Below are 19,619 nucleotides of genomic sequence, written 5' to 3'. Positions count from 1 at the left end.
GTACCCACTCCTGGGATATCAATAACAATGATGCATGGAACTTCTGGCCCTGTGCAATGGGTTGTTCTTGCCACTCATTTCCAGTTAGGCTCACATTGATCTTTAATACAGTTAGCACTTGGGGTTCCTCTGTTGTTCCAGAAAAACAGATGAGATTGCCCTTTTATAACTCAATGGCATTAGAGTACAGTGTGCACTGGTGTCATTTCTGTGGTTCTGATGAGCCAGGCCATCAAATCCACACAGTCCAATAAATCTGATTGTCCCTTCCTCCACCTGGCTAGGGACAGAGTCCCTCTAGTTCTAGTTATTGTATTTGTTACTCATTTCTCATGTATAAGATTCAGAAGGGTTAATGGCAACCTCAGAGATGAGAATGGACCAGCTTCTCTGTCTGGAGAACTGCCCACTGGAAACTTGAATTGCCATTTTCCTGGAAGGACCCTCTTTTGTGATTGTTTTCCTTTGCAACTCCCATACTAATGCCTGTAGGGCTGAAGTGGATTTTCCGTCTCATTTCCTCATATCCTCTCTGTGGTCATGTCAGTAAAATGACAGGATGTATGTGGTGCGTTCTCATTATATCCTCTCTCTTGAGCAGAAGTACACTTAATTATAATAGCTGAGATTCATTTGTACAGATGGGGAGCAAGATATATAATATTGGAATTGCTTGAACTTCTATGATGGTTTCTCCACAGCTGAGAAACAGGCCTGTAGGGAGGAAAAGAGACTATCTTCGTATTGTTGAGGTAGGCTGGTCACTTCATCCACCATGGGTCTTTTGTTGTCTTTCTAATTCATTCCTGCCAGGGAGTTGGCATATGATAATGGTGTCTTCTGTACAACTCTCTGCCACATCAGTCGTGTACATATCATGTCATCTGGATTTTGGGAGTTAATATTATTATCCAAGTAAATCTCTACCACAGCTTGTTTGCTCTAGTACTGAATACCTTCCTCCATGGTGGTCTATTTATCTGACTTAAATGCAAGATCTTCCTTGGAGGGATATTTTTCCCTCATGGATGACAAGAATCACCAACATAGAATGGAAGAACGGATCTCTTTTCCAATTTCTTTGTTAATGCCACTTTCTCTAGAAGGAGATCATATGATTCTATGACTTATCAGGCAGAGAAGCCAAACAGCTGGGATCTCTTTTTAGTCCAGACAACTGGCCTCACCATCCCAGCACCAGAGCAGCCAGGTGGCAATGCACTCATTTGGACAATGGCTGTAATTTTTTCTCAAATTAGTGTTAGAAGTTGCATGGTTTCTGTTACTCTTCCTCCTGCTTTTGTGATGGCCCTGCTCCATCTTCATCATCTTCTCTGAATTTATAAGCTTCTCTCTTTGCTAAAAGTTCTGGCTTTTGCAGACATATTTTCATCTTGCTTCTAGGGGCAACTGACACTGGTGTTGGTTGGTTCTCTGGCTGAATTGTGGGGCCTGTCACAGAGATTGGAGTGACCACGGGGGTGGTTGCAAGGGTTATGGCAACTGCAGGGCCCTTTAGAAGATTTAGGTAACTTGGTAACTACAGGGTCTGTCAAAAAGGTCAGAGCAGCCACAGGGCTTTGTCACAGGAGCTGGAACAGCCTCACAGCTCATCACAGGAGTTGGAGAAACTGTAAGGCCCATCACAGGAGTTGGAGCAGCTGCAGGGCTTGTGGCAGTGCTTGGAGCAGCCACAGGATGCACAGCATGGGTTAGAGCAATCATGGGGCTCATTTCGGGAGCTGGACTAACCACAGGACCTGTCACAGGCAGCGGAGCAGCCATAGGCCTTGTTGCAGGTGTCAGAGCAATCACAGGGCTGTATCTCTGGGCATGGTGCACCTTCCCCTGGAGGAATTTTCTTATTTTTCTCATCCAAATATGTGGAACTGTCTCTGGACCAATAGCATGGGTTGGAGCAAGCACAGGACTTGTTTCAGGAATTGGATCTGCTGCAAGGTTGATCACCGCAGGTGGAGGGTCCCTTGCATTGCCTTCGGGTTCAGACATATTCTCTTCCCCTAGAGGATGCTGGATAGCACTGAACAGAGCTCAGCAGGTATAGGCCAGGCCCCACCACGCTGCAGTGATTTGTGCCTCTTTTAGGACAGCCAAGGTGACAGTGGACCTTTTCCAAAGGTCTAGTTTTCCAGTTTTTAAGTTTTTTAATTCTGCAGTGGCTCACAGGTGAAGATCCAAACCTCTGGAGATGCCCATTGCTCTAGACACTTCCCTGCCACCCATAACTATCCCACCTCTGGGCAAATCTCTGGGTAATATTTTTAAATAATTGTTTAATATTAAACGTAACCTGAAACATACTCATAGAAATAGGAGCACACTGGTTTTGAACATCCTGAGGATATTCAAAATTCTCAAGAGCTGTTTTATCTTATCTAGAGAAAGAAGGAAAAGTGAAAGAGAAAGGGAGGCTGGAAAATGCCCTTCCCTCTATCTCCTCCATAGCTGGGCTCCCCAAGGAGACAAAACAAAGAATATAAAGACTAATGGCATCCACAGCATGGTTTCCGAAGCCGAGAGATGATTGCAGTGCCAAATTCACACACCACTTTAGTTTCTTCACTGCCAATTTTATGATAATATAAGCCAAGGCCACTCAGTATAGCAAAATAAAAACTGCAATCCAGACCCCAGGGATAACAAACAACACAGCAGGGAAAAAATAGACAGCAAGCAAGATGCTGTACAATGTAGTTCAATAAGAAGACTCAAAGAGTTTCATAAATAGTGAAAAAAAATGGCATATAGTGACTAGCAATTATCAAACTACCACAACACCCTGTGTTAACATGCTCAGGTCAGATCTGCTGTTATCTCAACCCTTCAGGCTCCATGTTGGCTGCCAAAAGTAGCTGCTGCTGTTTAACCTGGCAGGCGACTGAGCACCACGCAGTTGTTCACTCACCACCTCTTCCCCAGTGAGAGGGGAGAGGATCTGAAAAAAAACCCCAACCCAAAGTGGAACTCATAAAACCATTTACTAAGACAGAGCAAAAGAAAAAGGATAATCATAGAATCATACAATAGCTTGGGTTGGAAGGGACCTCAAGGATCATGAATCTCCAACCCCCTGCCACATGCAGGGCCACCAACCTCCCCATTTAATACCAGACCAGGCTGCCCAGGGCCGCATCCAACCTGGCCTTGAACACCTCCAGGGACGGGGCATCCACAACATCTCTGGGCAGCTGTTCCAGCACCTCACCACTCTCACAGTAAGGAACTTCCCCCCAACATCCAACCTAAATCTTCTCTCCTTCAATTTAAAATTATTTCTGTTTCATAATAATAATTATGATTATACATATATATATGTGAAAATATATATAACCAGTGATGCACAGCAATTGTTCACTAGCCATCGATCAGTGCCCAGCTAGCCCCAGAGCAACTGGAACACAGTCAGATGAACTCCCAGCCCCTTCACAACTCTCCTTCTGGATGGTGTTGTTTGGTATACAATATCCCTTGGGCTGGTTTATGTTAGCTCTCCTGATTCTGTTCTTTCCCAGCTCCTTGGGGCCCCCCAGCCACTTGCTATCTGAGAAAACTTCAATGGCTTTGGCTGTGCAGAATTGCTTAGCAACAGCTAGAAACACTGGTGTGAACCAGAGTGAAGCATCGTACCAGACACTGAAGAAAAACAGTTCTATCTCAGTTGAAACACAGTCTTCATGCTGTAAATTTAATCCTTTAGCTTCATTCATAAGGTTTTTTGCACACATTTTGTTCAGCGTAGAAATAGAAAAGGAAACATTCTGAATGAAATAAGTATTAGCAGTTTCCTCCTCACAAGACTTATTCCCTCTTAAAAATCTTCACATTAGATCTATTTGAAATGCTGATTACCTCTCTTGCTGGTAAAACAAATACAGCAAATTCTGCTATTAGTTCCACTTCAGTGAAGCTATTCTGGATTTACACCCAAGTAAAGTTATGCACCAGTAGAGGGGAAAAAAACTGACTGATTTGATTCCCTGTTCAGTGGAAATACCAGTGTGAAAACAGAGGCAAGGAGATCATTTTCAACTTAGTTTCTTTAGTGAAATGCTGAATAATTATGAACCTGTATGCCTCATTTTTAAGAATAGTAAGATATTAATCTGGTTCTTTAAATAGAGCTAGAGGATGGTGTTAGACTCTAGTGTTTAAATACTGTATGAACAAGAAAGTGAAACTTGCCAAAACAGAATTCAACATTCTGTGGAAAAGCCCAAGTTGGAGACCTCTGGCAGTATTATAGGAAGATCCACCTGTTACACCTAGGAAGCTCAAGGGCTAGCTAAAATGGAAGTTTTCATGTCAGTAGATACTGTTAAATGCTGATCCATGAAATGAAATGATGAATTTTCAGACCTGGTGTATTTTCTTAAAAAAAAATAAAATAATAATAATTGTATTGAGGGATCAACAGCCTGAATAATGTACAGACTTCAGAGTCTCAAAGTAGAGTAGTCAACAAATGGATGGGTGAGACAAAACTGACATTGCACGCTGACATTCAGAAAGCCAAAGAGGTGCAAAGAAGCCTGACTAAAAGATAACCTCGCTTTCCTCGGAGTCATAATTTACTGTGAATTATACTGATATAAGCTGACAAATCAATACAGATCCCTGAAAAGTAAAAAAATCACAAATCTATATTCTTGATATTCCTATATACACTCCAGAGTGGCTGCAAAGTCAGCTATTCCACCTGACTCTAGTCACATCATTGACTAACTTAAGCTGTCTTTTGGTACTGGATGACTGCTGCTGCAGAGTAATAGAGCAAGATATTTTTGGACACAGAAAATGAAAACTTGAAAAGAAATGCAACAATTAAAGTAAAACAGAAATAGTCTTTGAAATGAAAACCATCACTATCATAGTTACTTCTTCCATGGTTTCACAAAACTAAATCAAATGATATCTAGTCTTCTACCAGGAAATTTCTGTGCCTTCATTTTTTTTGTACTTGATCAAATGACAATATTTGATACTGGAGATCTGCATGCATGTTCTGCCTAAATCAGTTTAGAGAAATTCCTTTCTTGATGCAGTGTGTATGCTTGCAAATGGGGTAAGGATCTTGAGAGAGTTTTGGTGTTTGCTTGTTCTGTGTTAAAGCTTATCAAAGCAGTTGCACCGTAACTGAAGAAAAGGGTGAGAACGCAAACTGCACTGCTGAACAGGAGAAATAAAGTTTCACTGGAGGAAGGTGCTCTAGAATCTCACCAAATATGATTTTCTTGGGCTAAAAGAAGAGAAATGTCTGCAGTAGAGCTTTGCAGGTGATGATTTGGAAATCTTTACAGGCCTCTGCCAAACTTTTGAACTGACATTCAGTTTTTCACAGATGAAGCCTTTGGCAGAAGGATATTGCTGGCAGTTGTCAAATGCTAATCTTTCCCACAGTGAAACGGGTGAATGGTTGTGGAAAATCTCAAGGGTCTGGGATAGAATAGAAGATAGAAGGACAAACAAGTTTCCTTGCCTGGCACCATTGTCTCTGCATCAGACTCCGCTGAGAGATTTCAGATTTTCCTATGTTGATTTTCTTCCAAAGTAGTTTCAGTTATTTTGTTGGAATGTGTGATGGTGTGAATGAGATTAGAACAAGATTTTCTGGAGTTGTTGCTCTAGAACAGCAAGATAGGGCAGATGTATCTTATATAAAAACAAGGAAATCTGTCTTTTATCCTAAGATGTAGAAGAAAATTAAGGCTTCCATACAGGGCTAATTTCCTCTATTTTTCGCTTTTCCCCTTAGTCATATGAACCAGTAGTTACTAACGTTGAAGAGCGTGTCAGTGTCAGTTTCAAAGTTGGAGGTTTCTCCTTTGTTAAGGAATTATTTAATTTTGCTGAGGTTTTGGTTTTTTAAGTACATCCCATGATAGGACTGAGATCTTCTTCCCATATGGTTTCTACTAGAGCAGCTACTGGCGATGCTCACAGTAAAATGTGCACAATTTAAATGGCAAGGGGTCATGCTAAGCCTTAAACCTGCTGCTCTGCCTTTCTTCAGCCTTTGTATTGGTAGATGGATTAAATGGCTTTTGTTATGTGTGTTTCAAAATCATGTGGTGAGTGACACTGGAGTAGTGTATGACCTCACTTGGTCTTAGGCTAGTATGCTATTCTTCACTGAGATACATCTTCAAAGATACATGGTCATTAATGAGGTGGATCTACACATATTTCAGTGTCTACTAATGTTATTGCACATGTTAGAATTTCGCATCATGTGGCCTTTCTGCATGGCATCTATTTTCTAGCTTGTATTTCAGGACTGATGGCAGAAATATTTCACACATTGGACATTCACCCTCTGAAAGTTTTCACAGTAGAAATGAATGACATACATAGATACAGAATGCATTATTTTGAGTAATACTGTGAATTTGTTTCTGATCAGATCAGTACTATGGCAATTAGAACCATGGATGTTCTTTGGGTTTTGCTCTTCTTTCATTCAGGTGGGTTTCCCAAGGGAATTCATGAGAGAATGCATTCCAAAAGGTCTTAAATTCTTCCATCCTCACTGGAATCAGAATATAGGTGTTGGCAATTGTATGATACTGTGTGTTCTTCCTCCCAGTGTGCTGAACTTAGCACTGCCCACTGAAATCCTTCCTGGTTGTCAGGAAATTATGTGTAAAGGACAGAAAATATCCATTTGTAAGCAGGATTTTAGAAACTCACACTGCATCTGAAAGACCAGTTTTGATGAGCAGAATTTAATTTCAGCATGTGAAGTGCAAGAACAACTGAAGACAAACCCAATTTGTTATAAAGTCTGCCTGTTTCTAGTTAGAATGACATTTCCATATCCATATTCTCTCCCACACACAGGCTAAAGTCATGCAACCACCAGAAGATTTTTTCATCATGTTCGGATAGGGGAGCACTCCATGGAGCGCTGACTACAGTGCCTGGCAGACATGCTTCATTCTCTATGAGCTTTCTACTACCAAGAGCCATAGCTCTCTGATGCAATCAAACACTTGGCAGTGGAAAACTGCCATGAATAACACTCCAGCTTTGTAGCCTTTGTTACTAATCAGCTCTCAAAAGCTCTTGGAATTGGGTGAATGAAGAAAATACTGCTTGAATATTTTAGTTTTTTTTCTGGAGCCTTTTGATTACGTGTATAAAGAGAGCATCTTTGTAAATAATCCTTTTTTTAAAAAAAAATTATTATTATTTCTTACATTGGGTCATGTGGTAAACAGAGCCTCCTGCTCTGTATGCACCAACACCTGGGAATAATCATTCAGAAATAACAGTAAGAAACTGCAGTGTCTGTTTTTGACATTAACTTTCTTCAGTTTGACAGTCTGCCACCACCAGATGTTAGTCTGATGTGCCTGTTTTCCAGTGGAGACTGTGCCCTTCCTGCCTCCCTGCCTCCCTCTGCCAGTGATAGGTTACATCAGTGCCCTTTTGGAGAACTCATGGAAACTGTTACGTCATTACAGTGATCACTGAGAACCATACTTTGCTGTGCCTGTCTGTGAAATGTGGTGGGATGATTTTAAAACATGGGAAGCCCAGCAACGTGTGAGCTCTGTATTTCTTGTAAGGTCACGGTACTGTGCTGCTCTCTGGAGCTTCTGAGTTGAGCTGCCCAAGGAGGCTGTGGATGCCCCATCCCTGGAGGCATTCAAGACCAGGCTGAATGTGGCTCTGGGCAGCCTGGTCTGATGGTTGGCGACCCTGCATATGGTGGGGGATTGAGACCAGATGATCATTGTGGTCCTTTTCAACCCAGCCATTCTATGATTCTGTGATTCTTTGATTCTGTGAATTACTAAAGGCTTGGTTCTGGCCACAGCAGAGCAGCAGCCCCTTCTGCTACAGATGCCGTGTTTTGGCTTCATCCTCTAGGACTCTGTTTCCTGGAAAATACGAGCATTTCGTAGCAGGTCTGTGTTAATCAGAGCAGAGCACAAATATTTGAGACCGGTTGCTCTGTAGGGTACACTGCCAGATCCATGCCTTCTTCTTAGTTGTACCTCACTGTTTGTAATATGTTGGAGAGAGAAAGAAACACCCGTCGTTGTACTCTGCATTCACTTAAAACTTTTGCTAGTCTAGTAATGATAACAAACGTTTTTTTTCCTCTGGCTTTGTGATGAGCGTGTTTTATGGAGGAATGATGTTGCACGTATACGGGGAGGTTTTTCACAGCTTTCTGAAACACCATGTAAACTATCAAGCAGGCCACTCGATTGCAATCCTTGATTTTATAAAGGCTGTCCAAAGCTTCATTCTACAGCAGCAGGCCGCATATATCTGCCAGTTGCTGATTGGGTTCTCCTCCAGCTTGCACAGGGCAGCCATGTCCAGCCCATGGCCCAGCACAGCTCACAGCCCAGCCTGGCCCCTCAGCACCAACTCAGCATCAGTGCATGGTGAAGCCAGTCTGGGCTGAAGGTGGGGCTCAGGAAAGCACAGTGCAGGGCCAGCTAAAGTGACGGCAGACCATTTTATGATTTTGATACATTGGCTAAAAACATCCCCATGAGCAGCAAAAGATATGCAGCTGTGCTTTCCTGTGTGATAAGGGAATTTGAGAACAGGTTTCAAGATTGCTGGAAAAAGGAACGGTTTGGTGGTTTATTTCTCATTCCATTTTCAGTTAGCAAAAATACATTATTTGTGAATTTTCAAATGGAATAAATTGAGTTGCAATCAAAAGGTGATGGTGCCTCTTTACTGGACTTCTGCAAGCCCTCTCTTATTGGAGAGAAAAGCCTTTGCTTCATAGTTACATCATTTTTTGGCTCTAGGTACATTTGTGAGCAACTGTTTTGAAGGACAAACTACAGAAAGAGTAGGATTTCATCAAAAATCTCTGACGAACACTTTGGGAAATCACAAAGAGCGGCTACTACCACCACTGAACCAGACTGATGCATTAGTTTCACAGCAACCAGGTCACATTTCCCGACAGCGTTATGGCTTGGGTCCCTCTATTTTTTTTATGTTTTAATTAAAAAACATTAAAATTTAAGCTTTGTTACTTCATATGCATTAATTATATTATATATTTTCTGAGGGCTTCTCCAAAAATAATGCCTATTTTATGATAGTGGCCCACAAAGTCAGAGGCAGATGTTGGTGGGATGTCAGTAGAGGTTGAACCTTCCCAACAGTATTTCATTCCATGTTGTTGCCGTGTGACAGATGGCAGCAGAGGGGCAGTCTGACAGAATGGAATCTGACAAAGAAGTGCAGGTGAAGCAAAGGTGCAGAATTTAATTCCTGTATGCAGGAAAAACTTGCGCCTATGGACGTTCATCAGCTCTGAATGTTTGTAGAGACCAAAGAGTGGATGCAGCGCAGTGAGGCAGTGGGTGGTGTGTTTCAGCTGTCACAGCAGTGACAGTATGTCATCTCTGCTCGTACAGATTAGTACGAGCACAGCGTGCAGGCTTTTGTTCATCACTGAAGAAAATGAATAGCTAATGGTGGTGACCGTGTGAAAAAATAGTGCTTTGTAGCAGAGAATTTGCTCGGTGTTATTGTGCTGTTTGTATCAGTTGTAGTTTACGTGGAAATAAATGGGAAGCATTACTTCTGGATTGGCTCTAAGTCCCTCCTGTCTTCTCCTTGGTTTTAGCATAATCAAGATTAGAACCCAGGCTTATTATACAAAGATCAGACAAAATGTTTCTGTTTAATATTTAGCACACTCAGGGCCTGTGCACATGATGTCGGTTGTCTGTATGAGTGAAACTTGAAGTGCAATAATTAATTGTTGCAATGGCCATTCGATTTTCATTTCATTTGCTCGTTATGAAAAATGGCCACGTGATTTAGTGATCAGATCCAGGATACAAAGAATAAGTGGTGGAGGAATAACACTCCTCTGTCCTTCATTTTCCTTATGTTCTATTTGCTTGCTTGGCTTTAACTATGATCTATGTTAAGATACACTTGAATGAAACAGAAATGATAACGTGCAAGGTGTCATTGTGTCTTTCCTCTTGAACCTTCCTAGAGATGTCCAAAATTAAAAGCAACATAGACTTAAAGATACTTGAAACTCATTTTGTAAGTAGCTAGACAACACTCATCTTCTGAACTGCTGGATTGAGGAAAGATTTCTTTCCTCAGTTTTTCTGATTTCTGTGATCCAAATGGCCAAGTAAACATGAATTTTAGATGGTTCAGATTTGAGTGGGCACAATGATAACTTTGTTTGACTATCTTTTATGTGTCAAAAGACCTTATCACTGCAGTGAAACACCAAAAACTCTCAAGCCAAATCTTTATGCAGAAGCTCTGCTACTGGTTCTATTGGAAGTCATATGAGAAGGATAACTTTGAAGTGTTTAAATACAGGCTGCATCTGAGTTGTCTCTGTAAAGACCGTTTGTTGGGCAAACTGTATTGTTGCATGTTTTGGAAGCCCTTAGGAAACACACAGTTTGGACAGATTCATCTGTTATTTCAAGTAGAAAGATGTAAATGTTATCTGTAACCTGTAAGGTGGGTGACCTCAATGCATTTAAGAATGTAAGAATTCTAATACATTCAAGATTGGGTGGCAGGAGATTATATTTGATGGCATGTGGCTATTAGAATTGTTCCAAGTATGAATTTCTCTATGATGCACGTGAAAAAAAAAAATGTCATTTGTCTTTGTACTGTTTTTATTAATGTTTTAATTTAAATAGAAAATGAAGTTGCCCATTTACCAAATAAATTTCCATCTACAAATCAGTCTCTGTCAGCATTAAGAGAAAAGATTGGCCTTAATCCTTTTTCTTTATAAAAAGAAAGAAATTAATTTGTCTTTATAAAAACAAATTAAAAAAACAAGAACAACAAAAACAAACATCCACTGTTATTTCATGCTAGCAGTCTATAGCAATAGGGAATAGACTTGTAGAAACTTAGCAATTTGCCTTGTTTAGCATGATGGATAATTTTGTACATAATTCTTTGTGTGCAGCATTTGGACTGATGTCAACAAAATTGAACTCAAAACTGAAATTGCCCATAGTACACCAAATCCCTGCAGACACAAATGTAGTGTATGCAAACTGGGTTTTCTTTTGTTTGTTTTTAGCTTTTTTGTTATTATTATTAAATATCACAGCACTGTTATAGTAAGTTTGTCTGTTGTTTTCAGGTTGATCCCCTGTTTACAGTGCCTGCACCTCCACCTCCAATTTCCAGCAGTATCACACCTCAGATTCTGCCTTCCTACTTTTCTCCATCTTCATCCAATATTGCAGCACCAGTTGAGCAGCTTTTGGTACGGACTCGTTCAGTGGGTGTAAATACTTACGAAGTCGGAGTAGTAACAGAACCCGAATGCCTTGGACCCTGTGAGCCTGGGACCAGCGTGAACTTGGAAGGAATTGTGTGGCATGAAACTGAAGAAGGTAAATTGTTTTTTCCATTAGGCTTGTCTATTAGATATCTTAACGAGGAGATTCTGCCTGACTTACTAGTCTGTGGGAACATAATGTACAGTGGCAATCATAGTTGTTAGCTAAGCCAGTGGGTTTTTTCTTATAAAAACAAATGGCAGATTTTTTATTACTTAAGCAATCATATTTTCCAAATGACCCACCATGTAACCCCAATTAACAACAGAATTGTTTCCCACTGCTTTGTTGAGAAAAGTATATGAAGAAAAAGCTAACAGAGTAGCATAAGTATGCTGTTTAAATGTGTATGAAGAGAGGAATGTTCGTGAGAGGCATGTATTTATGAATGGCTTGAATTAACGCTTAAAAAGCTGGGAATGTTGGAACTGAGATACTCAAAAAACAGCACCATTATGTAATGATAGAAGCCCCAGAGACTCCTCAGAAATTCTAATTGTTGCTTGTGATAACTTTGCAATTTGGTTGTTTGAAACATGCTACACGGGGGAAATGTTCTAAGAGAGATGTTCCATATGGTGAAGAAGTGCTCTCTAAACCAGACCAATTTCTGTAACACCCTCTGACAGCATTCAGCCAAGCAGGAGAGCTGGAGAGCTGTGGCAAATAATAAATGTGATTGTTTGTGGTTTAGAACAAAGTAGAAAGAAGATTATACTTTTATATGCAGATTTTTCCATCTTGGTTTCTAAAGCTCGTTATTAAAAAGGCAGTTTTCTATAGTTAATGCTAAAAATACTGTGTGTATACCCTAACCTACTGCAATTTTTGTTTTAATAGTAGTGGATTTCTCTAGTTGTAGCTGCCTGATAGTCTTCCTATGACTGTTCTTTGTTTTTGAGGATCATTTAATTCTTAGTGGTCTACCATCCTCAACTGTGAGAACAAGATTATTTACAAAAGGATAAAATGAAAGAGTGCAGCAGTGCATTGCTTCATGATAAATCCTGGCATCCTGCAGACATATGCATAATGGCATTTGGTCCTTTGCAGTGATATATAAGACCTCACCCAAGTGCTCTACACCGTCCTCTCAAAAATCAATAGAGAGAGTCAGATTTACTCGCTTTTGTATGCTTTCATCCATCCATCTTTTTCTCTGCGTATGTCTACAGCAGATTCATAAGGTGCATTGATCCTTTTAGATTGTTTTTAAAGCACAATATAAATTCAGTTTTAAAATATCCCTGCAGAGATGACTGCCTGTAGCCACTCCAATTTTCCTCAACTTTCCTGTATCAACTGGACTTGAAATGTGTGGGTGTTAACTGTGACAACATGAAAGAGCGGTAGCTGTTAATAGTGTTATTCTTGCTGAATAAACTAAACTTCTGACCCCCACTGAATTTAAGAAGTCTGTCTCGTTAGAGCTTTGGCACCAGGAGCATTAAAAAAAAACAACTGCATTCTTGTCACAATGACATTCCATTTACCAGTTTCTCAGCACTCCACTGGTTTAAAAGCTCTTGGTATTTAGTAGAAATTAAGTCCCTTAACCTTTTCCCGGCTTGTCTGAAACAATTTCTGAAAGAACTCAAAATTAGATGATGGCATATTTGAACATAATGGTTTTGAATCTGCCAGTTTTCATGGCTTAACAAATACTGTTTTGCAACTCTGCTGCTGCGAGTGAGTATAGTAGTACATGCAGCGGGATTTAAAGCTGTCCTAGAAATGTAGCTGCTAGCATGCAGATTCAGAGGCTAAATGCAATGGATGCAGTATTGTGTTGTATGCTTTGTACTGCTGTTTTTCATGTCATACTGTTTCAGACTCTGCTTAAATGAAGAAAGTATCATAACTTGTATTCTGTTTTTCCCCAAACCAGTGTTCACAATCAAGCCTCTATTATGAAAAAACGAGTTCCTAATGATCAATTTTGCATTTTAAATTGAGTTTTGCTGTTCAGAGCACACATATGTATGTATTTAGCTGTTTTCAGATTTTTTTGACACATTCATGAAAGCAGCTATGTAGCAGCTTGCCTGAAACAATTTCTGCCAGATTTTAGAAAACAGGGTGCAGATGGGTCTTCTATTTATCTTCAGCAGAAGGATGATTATGAGATACTCATTTTCTCCAGCTATGATTCTGACTTTAATTAGTTCAGAACATGACCTTTGCTAAAACTAGTGTAAATCCAGAATATGCTGAACTCATTGTAACTGGTGAGATCTAAAACCATCTCGATGTTCATAATTCCCAACTGAAATATACATTTATTTTGTGATATCCATATGTTTCTTTTACATTCACTTCATTCACTGCTTTCCAAAGTCTACTAAAAACACACATGCAAACTGACATCTCTATCCATAAAATGGATGGCTTTTTTAAGGTAGAAGAATCCCAAGAAGCTAAGGTATGAAGATTTCTGACCTTGCTTTGAATTTTGAGATATTTGAATGATTTTGTATGTGTTTTAGCCACTCTGTAAGGTGAGTTGTAAGCTGATTAGAACAGGTTTGTAGTATATCTGCATATCCTATGGCATATCAGAACAGTGACCTAAATGTGCTGCTGAGCAGCCTTCATATGCTGCAGGAGGAGCTAGCAATCAGAATGCAAGTGCAGAAGGGATGTGGTAATTACAGTTATTAAAAAAAGAGTGAAGTGAGACAGGTGAAATCCAGTGGAGCTGTTAAACTCATTAATTCCAATACATGCTTTATAGAGAGGAAGGACTCAAGAATGCATGTTTTGAAAGTTTTCAGAGTCTGCAGTAACCAGTTTTTTGTTAGGGATGCTGAAGAAGTTCCATTGCATTTCTTCTTCACAGCCACAGGAATAGTGATGTTTGCTTTCATTACTCATGTTTTTAACATAATCACTACAAAGTGGGAGAAAAAGCTGCACTGGATTTCACACAAAATCACAACTGACCAAAGAGAGTGTTGTTAACTACAGCTTTTTTTTTCATTTATTCCACAGCAATGGATTCAGTTGATTTGGTGAGCAGATTTAATGAATCGGACTCTTTTTCCTGTTTCAATCCTAAGATATGTGTAGGGAAGCTGGCATCTGAAATCTGTCACATTTTATTTATTACAAGGCATTGTAACTAATCGTAGCTATGGTTTGCTAGTAAAATTTACTGAGAATGCCTGTTATTATTTCAGCTTTTCTCAGTTGCATTACTCAGTTGTGCAGTGTGTAATTTCTCCATAAGTATTCTGTCTGCATTTTTCTCTGCTTAATACTCTTGTTTAGATATGTCTTGGGAATGTATCCAAAGTGCTGTAAATACCTAAATTAAAAAGAAAAAAAAAAAAGAGATATTTTAAAGGAATTAATTGATGTTACCCTGTAGTAGTGAAAAATGGTCATAGGCAGGACCAATCTGAAAGCTGGCAGCTTAATGTGGACGTCTGATACCAGAAACAACCAATAATAGCAGAGATCTGTCATAAAAAGCAACTTGGTAGTGTTATTGGAGTATATTTTTTAGGTTTGTTTGTTTGTTTGTTTGTTTTCTTTTTTTTTTCCACTGATATTCTGGGAAGCAGTTGTCTGTATTTCTGTACTGAGAAATAAGGTTTATCTAGAATTGGGTACATGCTAAATGGGATAATCATCTTCTGGGAAAACAGTTTTGAAGAGAGTAGTAATTGTTTCTAACTTCCTGGAGGAAATAAAAATGACCCAGAAAAAAGGAAAACCACCAACCAGCTTCTAACAAACTATTGCCCTGGGTCATGTTCTGTTTTTGGTTCAGCATCTAGTAATAGAATCTGCCCATAGCTGTGAGAAGCACTACTTCTGATGATGTCTTGTTTGCTTTCAAACTGTGTAGGAGACAGCCATCCATCACCTTGCTGCCTTTGTGTGCAGAGCAAGCTGTCAGCATGCTGTGTTGGAGTTCTTGCATGGTTGCATTGACATTCTTCTTCTTGTGTGGTTTGGGTAAACAGCTTCCTGTTGTTGTTCAGTAATAGATAATGGAAAAATGAATTGGATTTTTTTACATGTTCTCTTGTCAGGGCTCTCCTGTTGTTTTTATAACTTGAGACTAGTTGTTGAATGTAATAAGTAGGAGTCTGAAGCTTGCTGTAATTAATTATACAGGATCTCAAAAATGTGGTGGGATCACCTGTAGAGGTTCCAGATCTATTAGTGTCAGTTCTGGCACTGTTTTGCAATAGAACACCTAGATGAGACAGAGACATGCTGACACTTCTGGGTGGGTTTTCCAGTCTGCCACATTCGCATCTAACATGCACAGACATTTTGAAAGCACACTCGCTGCACAGTATTGAGGTTGATTCTTCCTTCTTAAGTTCTTGTTTCTTGCTATGTGATGTTATGTTTGCAAAAACTATTTTTGAAAGAACAGAGTCTGTTTTAAATGTCTGGTTATTTATGTGTTCATACATGTGTGTAAGTAAGGGTGTGTATGTGTGTATAGAATTAAAGGAATGAGAAGTATTCTGGCTGCCTTTGATACCCTTAGCAATTTCTTGTGGTTTAACAACCACACTTTCCTACTTTCATATATAGAAGCACATGAATCCTATGTTGAAAAGTGTATCAAAAGTTCAGGTAAACAAATGCAGAAATTAGAGAAATTTATTTTTTTTTCTTCATAATATATTTTGTCAAATAATTCTAAACAATACTAAACAGAAATTCAGATAAATGTAGTTTGTAGAATCATTAAGGTTGGAAAAGACCTCAAAGACCTCTAATTCAACTGCCAACACTGTTGTCCTGAGCTCAGGCAAGGATTATAGAGAGGTAATGCTGTTTACTAAACCAAGCAATGAAGTTGAAAAAAAAGCCAACAGATAACCTTTCTGGCTGGGTGCATTTATATACTGCTTTTTATGTACCTTTAGCAATAAGTACACTGAATTTGTGGGGCCTAAAGGGCCTTCTTGATCATCTCACCATTGTTCTTTACCTTATCAGAGCATGTACGTGTTTATGAATGAAAATTCTGATGTTGTCTTCTGCAGTGTTTCTTATACACACACTGTATGAAACACACAGTGATGGCCAGTGTGGAAGGGAAAGAGTGCTTGCTCTAAGACAGTAGGGCATGAATTTCATTCTGATATTTGATATTTTATGACAATTATATGTTTGTAGCTGAAATGCTTGTTCTGAGATAACCAAAAGTGAACTGTGAACAGACTATAAGGCACACCCTTCAGTTTCCCAGCTAATTTTCTGCTTGCTATTTCATAGAATCATCACAGAATTGATTGAGCTGAAAGGGACCCTTGAAGGCCATCTATTCAATTAACAGGAACTTCAACAGCTAGATCAGGTTGCTCGGAGCCCTGTCCAACCTGACTTTGAATGTCGCCAAGAATGCGTCATTCACTACCTTTTTGGGCAACCTATTCCTGTACCTAATCACTTTTATTGTAAAAACACTTCTTTCTAATATCCATTCTAAATCTCCCCTCTTTAAGAAACAGAATCACAGAATCACCAAGGATGGAAAAGACCTCCAACCGTCCACCTACCACCAATATTTCACCACTAAACCACGTCTCTCAGTACAACATCTAAACATTTCTTGAACATTTCTAGGGACAGTGACTCAACCACCTCCCTGAGCAGCCCTTAGGGAAAAAAATAATTCATAATATCCAACCTGAATCTCCCCTGGTGCACTTGAAGCCAATCCCTCTAGTCCAGTCTGGTCCTCTCTAGTCCTGATAGGATGCAGGATAAGAGGCAAACCCCACCTCACCACAACCTCGCTTCAGGTAGTTGCAGAGAGCAAAAAGGTCACCTCTGAGCCTCCTCTTATCCAGAATTCCAGCTCCCTCAGCTGCTTCCCATAAGACTTGTAATCCAGACCCTCGCAGCTCTGGACAGGAGAATGGCCTCTCCAGGGCTTCAATGTCTTTCTTTTAGTGAGGGGCCCAAAACTGAACACAGTACTCAAATTACAGCTTCACCAAGGCTGAAACCACTTACCCTTGTCCTGTCACAACAATTCTTGCTAAAGAATCTGTTCCCTTCTGTTTTACAGCCCCCCTTCAGATAGTGACAGGTTGCTGTCATCCTGTCCTTGTAGGACAGGTGTTAATTCTATGGATTATATTTGTGGCTTTCCTCTGGACTCGTTCCAACAGGTCCATGTCTCCCCTGTACTGAGGATTCCCCATCTGAATGCAGTACTCCAGGTGAGGCCTCACCAGTGCAGAGTGGACGGGCAGGATCTCCTGCCTCACTGTGCTGACCATGCTTCTTTCAATGCAGCCCAGCAAACTGTTGGCTTTCTAGGCTACAAGCTGTACTTGATGCTGTTCTCACCCTAAATAGTTGAAGCAGATATTACTTTTAGGGGCAAGTCTCTATGCTATCCGTAGAGAAGTGGTTTTAAGGTGTTAGACTTGCTCTTACAAGCCAGGTATACAAGGCTGAATTGATGTAGTTTTAATGAGTTGCCATGAATCAACCAGCCTACAGTAACCAAAACTTTGCAGGCTCTTAGTCCACAGCAAACAGTAGATAAATCGTGTCAGTATAAACCTTCTCAGTGAAGGAGAAATGCAGAATGGATTATTGATGTTCCCTGCTGTCAGAGCTGTAGATTAGAGAGAAGTATTACCTCATTGAATTTAATTCTGATTCTTCTACAGAGCATTCCTTTTGTTCACAAATGCTCAATTAGTCATTAATTTGAACATTAATTTAAGGCTGTTTATTTTGGTGATTTAAAGCATCACAGATAAGTAAAGATCTGTGCATCACCCCTTGCATTCCTTCCTTACACAACTGCTTCAGATCAGGAAGCATGTCTAAAGATGATGTTGTGTTAAATGTTAAATTTGGGCCTAATTAGTCCTTGAACATGTACACACCTTAGGTTTCTAGCTAGTGTTAGTCCTATAGCATTGTTTAGAGAGGTGTCACGGCGTTGACCAGATCAATCTATGTCCGTGCACCTCTGCTGCATTAAGGGATTTTGTTTACTACATTATGCCTGCCTGTGCTATTGCTTCAGTTTTGCAGATAGAGATGTGATGCTAAGCAGAGCGTGGCCATGGTTCATTTGGAGCAAATGAGTGAGAATATCAGTGTGTCGTATTTTGCAAGAGCAGTAATAGCCAGTCTGTCTACAGTGAACTAGCAAATGGCACATTCTATAGCTCAGTGGAAAGACCGTCTTGATATAACCCAAGGCATGAATGAAAAAAAATAACAAATTTTAGACAGTGCTTGTATTTTTGTGTTTTGTCTCACTACTACAGAGGAAGTCTCTCTGCTCTGTTTGTACACAGAAATATATCCCTTCTACAAACAAGCAGATGGGGGAGGGGAAGGTGCACAGGAAAAGGAAGGAGGATAACTGAGGTTAGAATTATTTGCATGGAGCTATTTGAATGTGAAATTGAGCCTGATGAAGCAGTGAGGATAGGAAGACTGAAGAAGTTGCTTTAAGGAAAACAAGAGCTTTGAATAGTTAGTGTTCAAAACCAAATCCAAAACCAAATGCTCAGAAGTGAGACCAATCCCCTACAAAATACTTGTGACATCTGATGCTTGGGCTTGAGAATAGCAGGGGAAAGGTTGGCCACTGATGAAGAAAGTATCATAACGCAAGTGTTTTACTGAATAAATACCACTACAGTCAGGAATGAAATCACAATTGAAGTGATGTCTTTAACTGGTGTGAGTTGGAAATTAAACCACTTATTTTAAAATGTTCTTAGAATCACTCAAGTTTTGTACATAGCTAAACTAGTGTGGATAAGCTGTGATCATGTAGTTTTATCACCCTGCTAAATATTGCTCATACTCTGCAATATGGTGAATAGGATGAGTTTCTCCCTGTTACATGACTGTATGCTTTCACTAACACATAAAAACACCAGTTTAATAAAAGAACGTATTTATTTTTAAATAAAAATCTAATTTTTTTGTTGTTTCTTCTGCAAATCTGTAGCAGATCTGCTTTTGGCAGCGGGACTAACTCTCTCGTGTAAGACCAATGTGCAGTGTGATATCCAGATTTTCATTCTGCAGAATCAGTAGGAAGCTTACATATTATCAGCCAGAGCACAAATTCAACATTCTTTTCAGTTATTACCTATGTGATATGAACTAGTTACTAGTCCACCTGTTGGTGACATGAGACAATCAAAAAAGCAGTTCTTTGGCCCTCAATGTTACTGAAAGATTACCGTGTATATTTTTGTTCTAAGACAGGTAGAGTGGAAAAGTAGAGGTTGAGGGTAAAGACAAAGA

General features: G+C 39.7%; 1 protein-coding gene across 6 annotated transcripts in view; it reads left to right on the top strand.

The window, feature by feature from the left end:
- Positions 1-19,619, top strand: part of ZNF608 (zinc finger protein 608) — a 103,381-nt gene that overhangs the window by 33,284 nt on the left and 50,478 nt on the right. For all 6 annotated transcript variants that reach the window (XM_052700587.1, XM_052700586.1, XM_052700585.1 and 3 more), the window contains one exon: positions 11,150-11,405. In XM_052700587.1, the coding sequence (XP_052556547.1) occupies positions 11,150-11,405 (256 nt within the window). The remainder of the gene's footprint in view (positions 1-11,149; positions 11,406-19,619) is intronic.

This window comes from Tympanuchus pallidicinctus, unplaced genomic scaffold, assembly GCF_026119805.1.
Source record: "Tympanuchus pallidicinctus isolate F22 unplaced genomic scaffold, pur_lepc_1.0 scaffold4, whole genome shotgun sequence".
Taxonomy (NCBI): Eukaryota; Metazoa; Chordata; class Aves; order Galliformes; family Phasianidae; genus Tympanuchus; species Tympanuchus pallidicinctus.
This window is presented reverse-complemented; position numbering and strand designations above follow the sequence as displayed.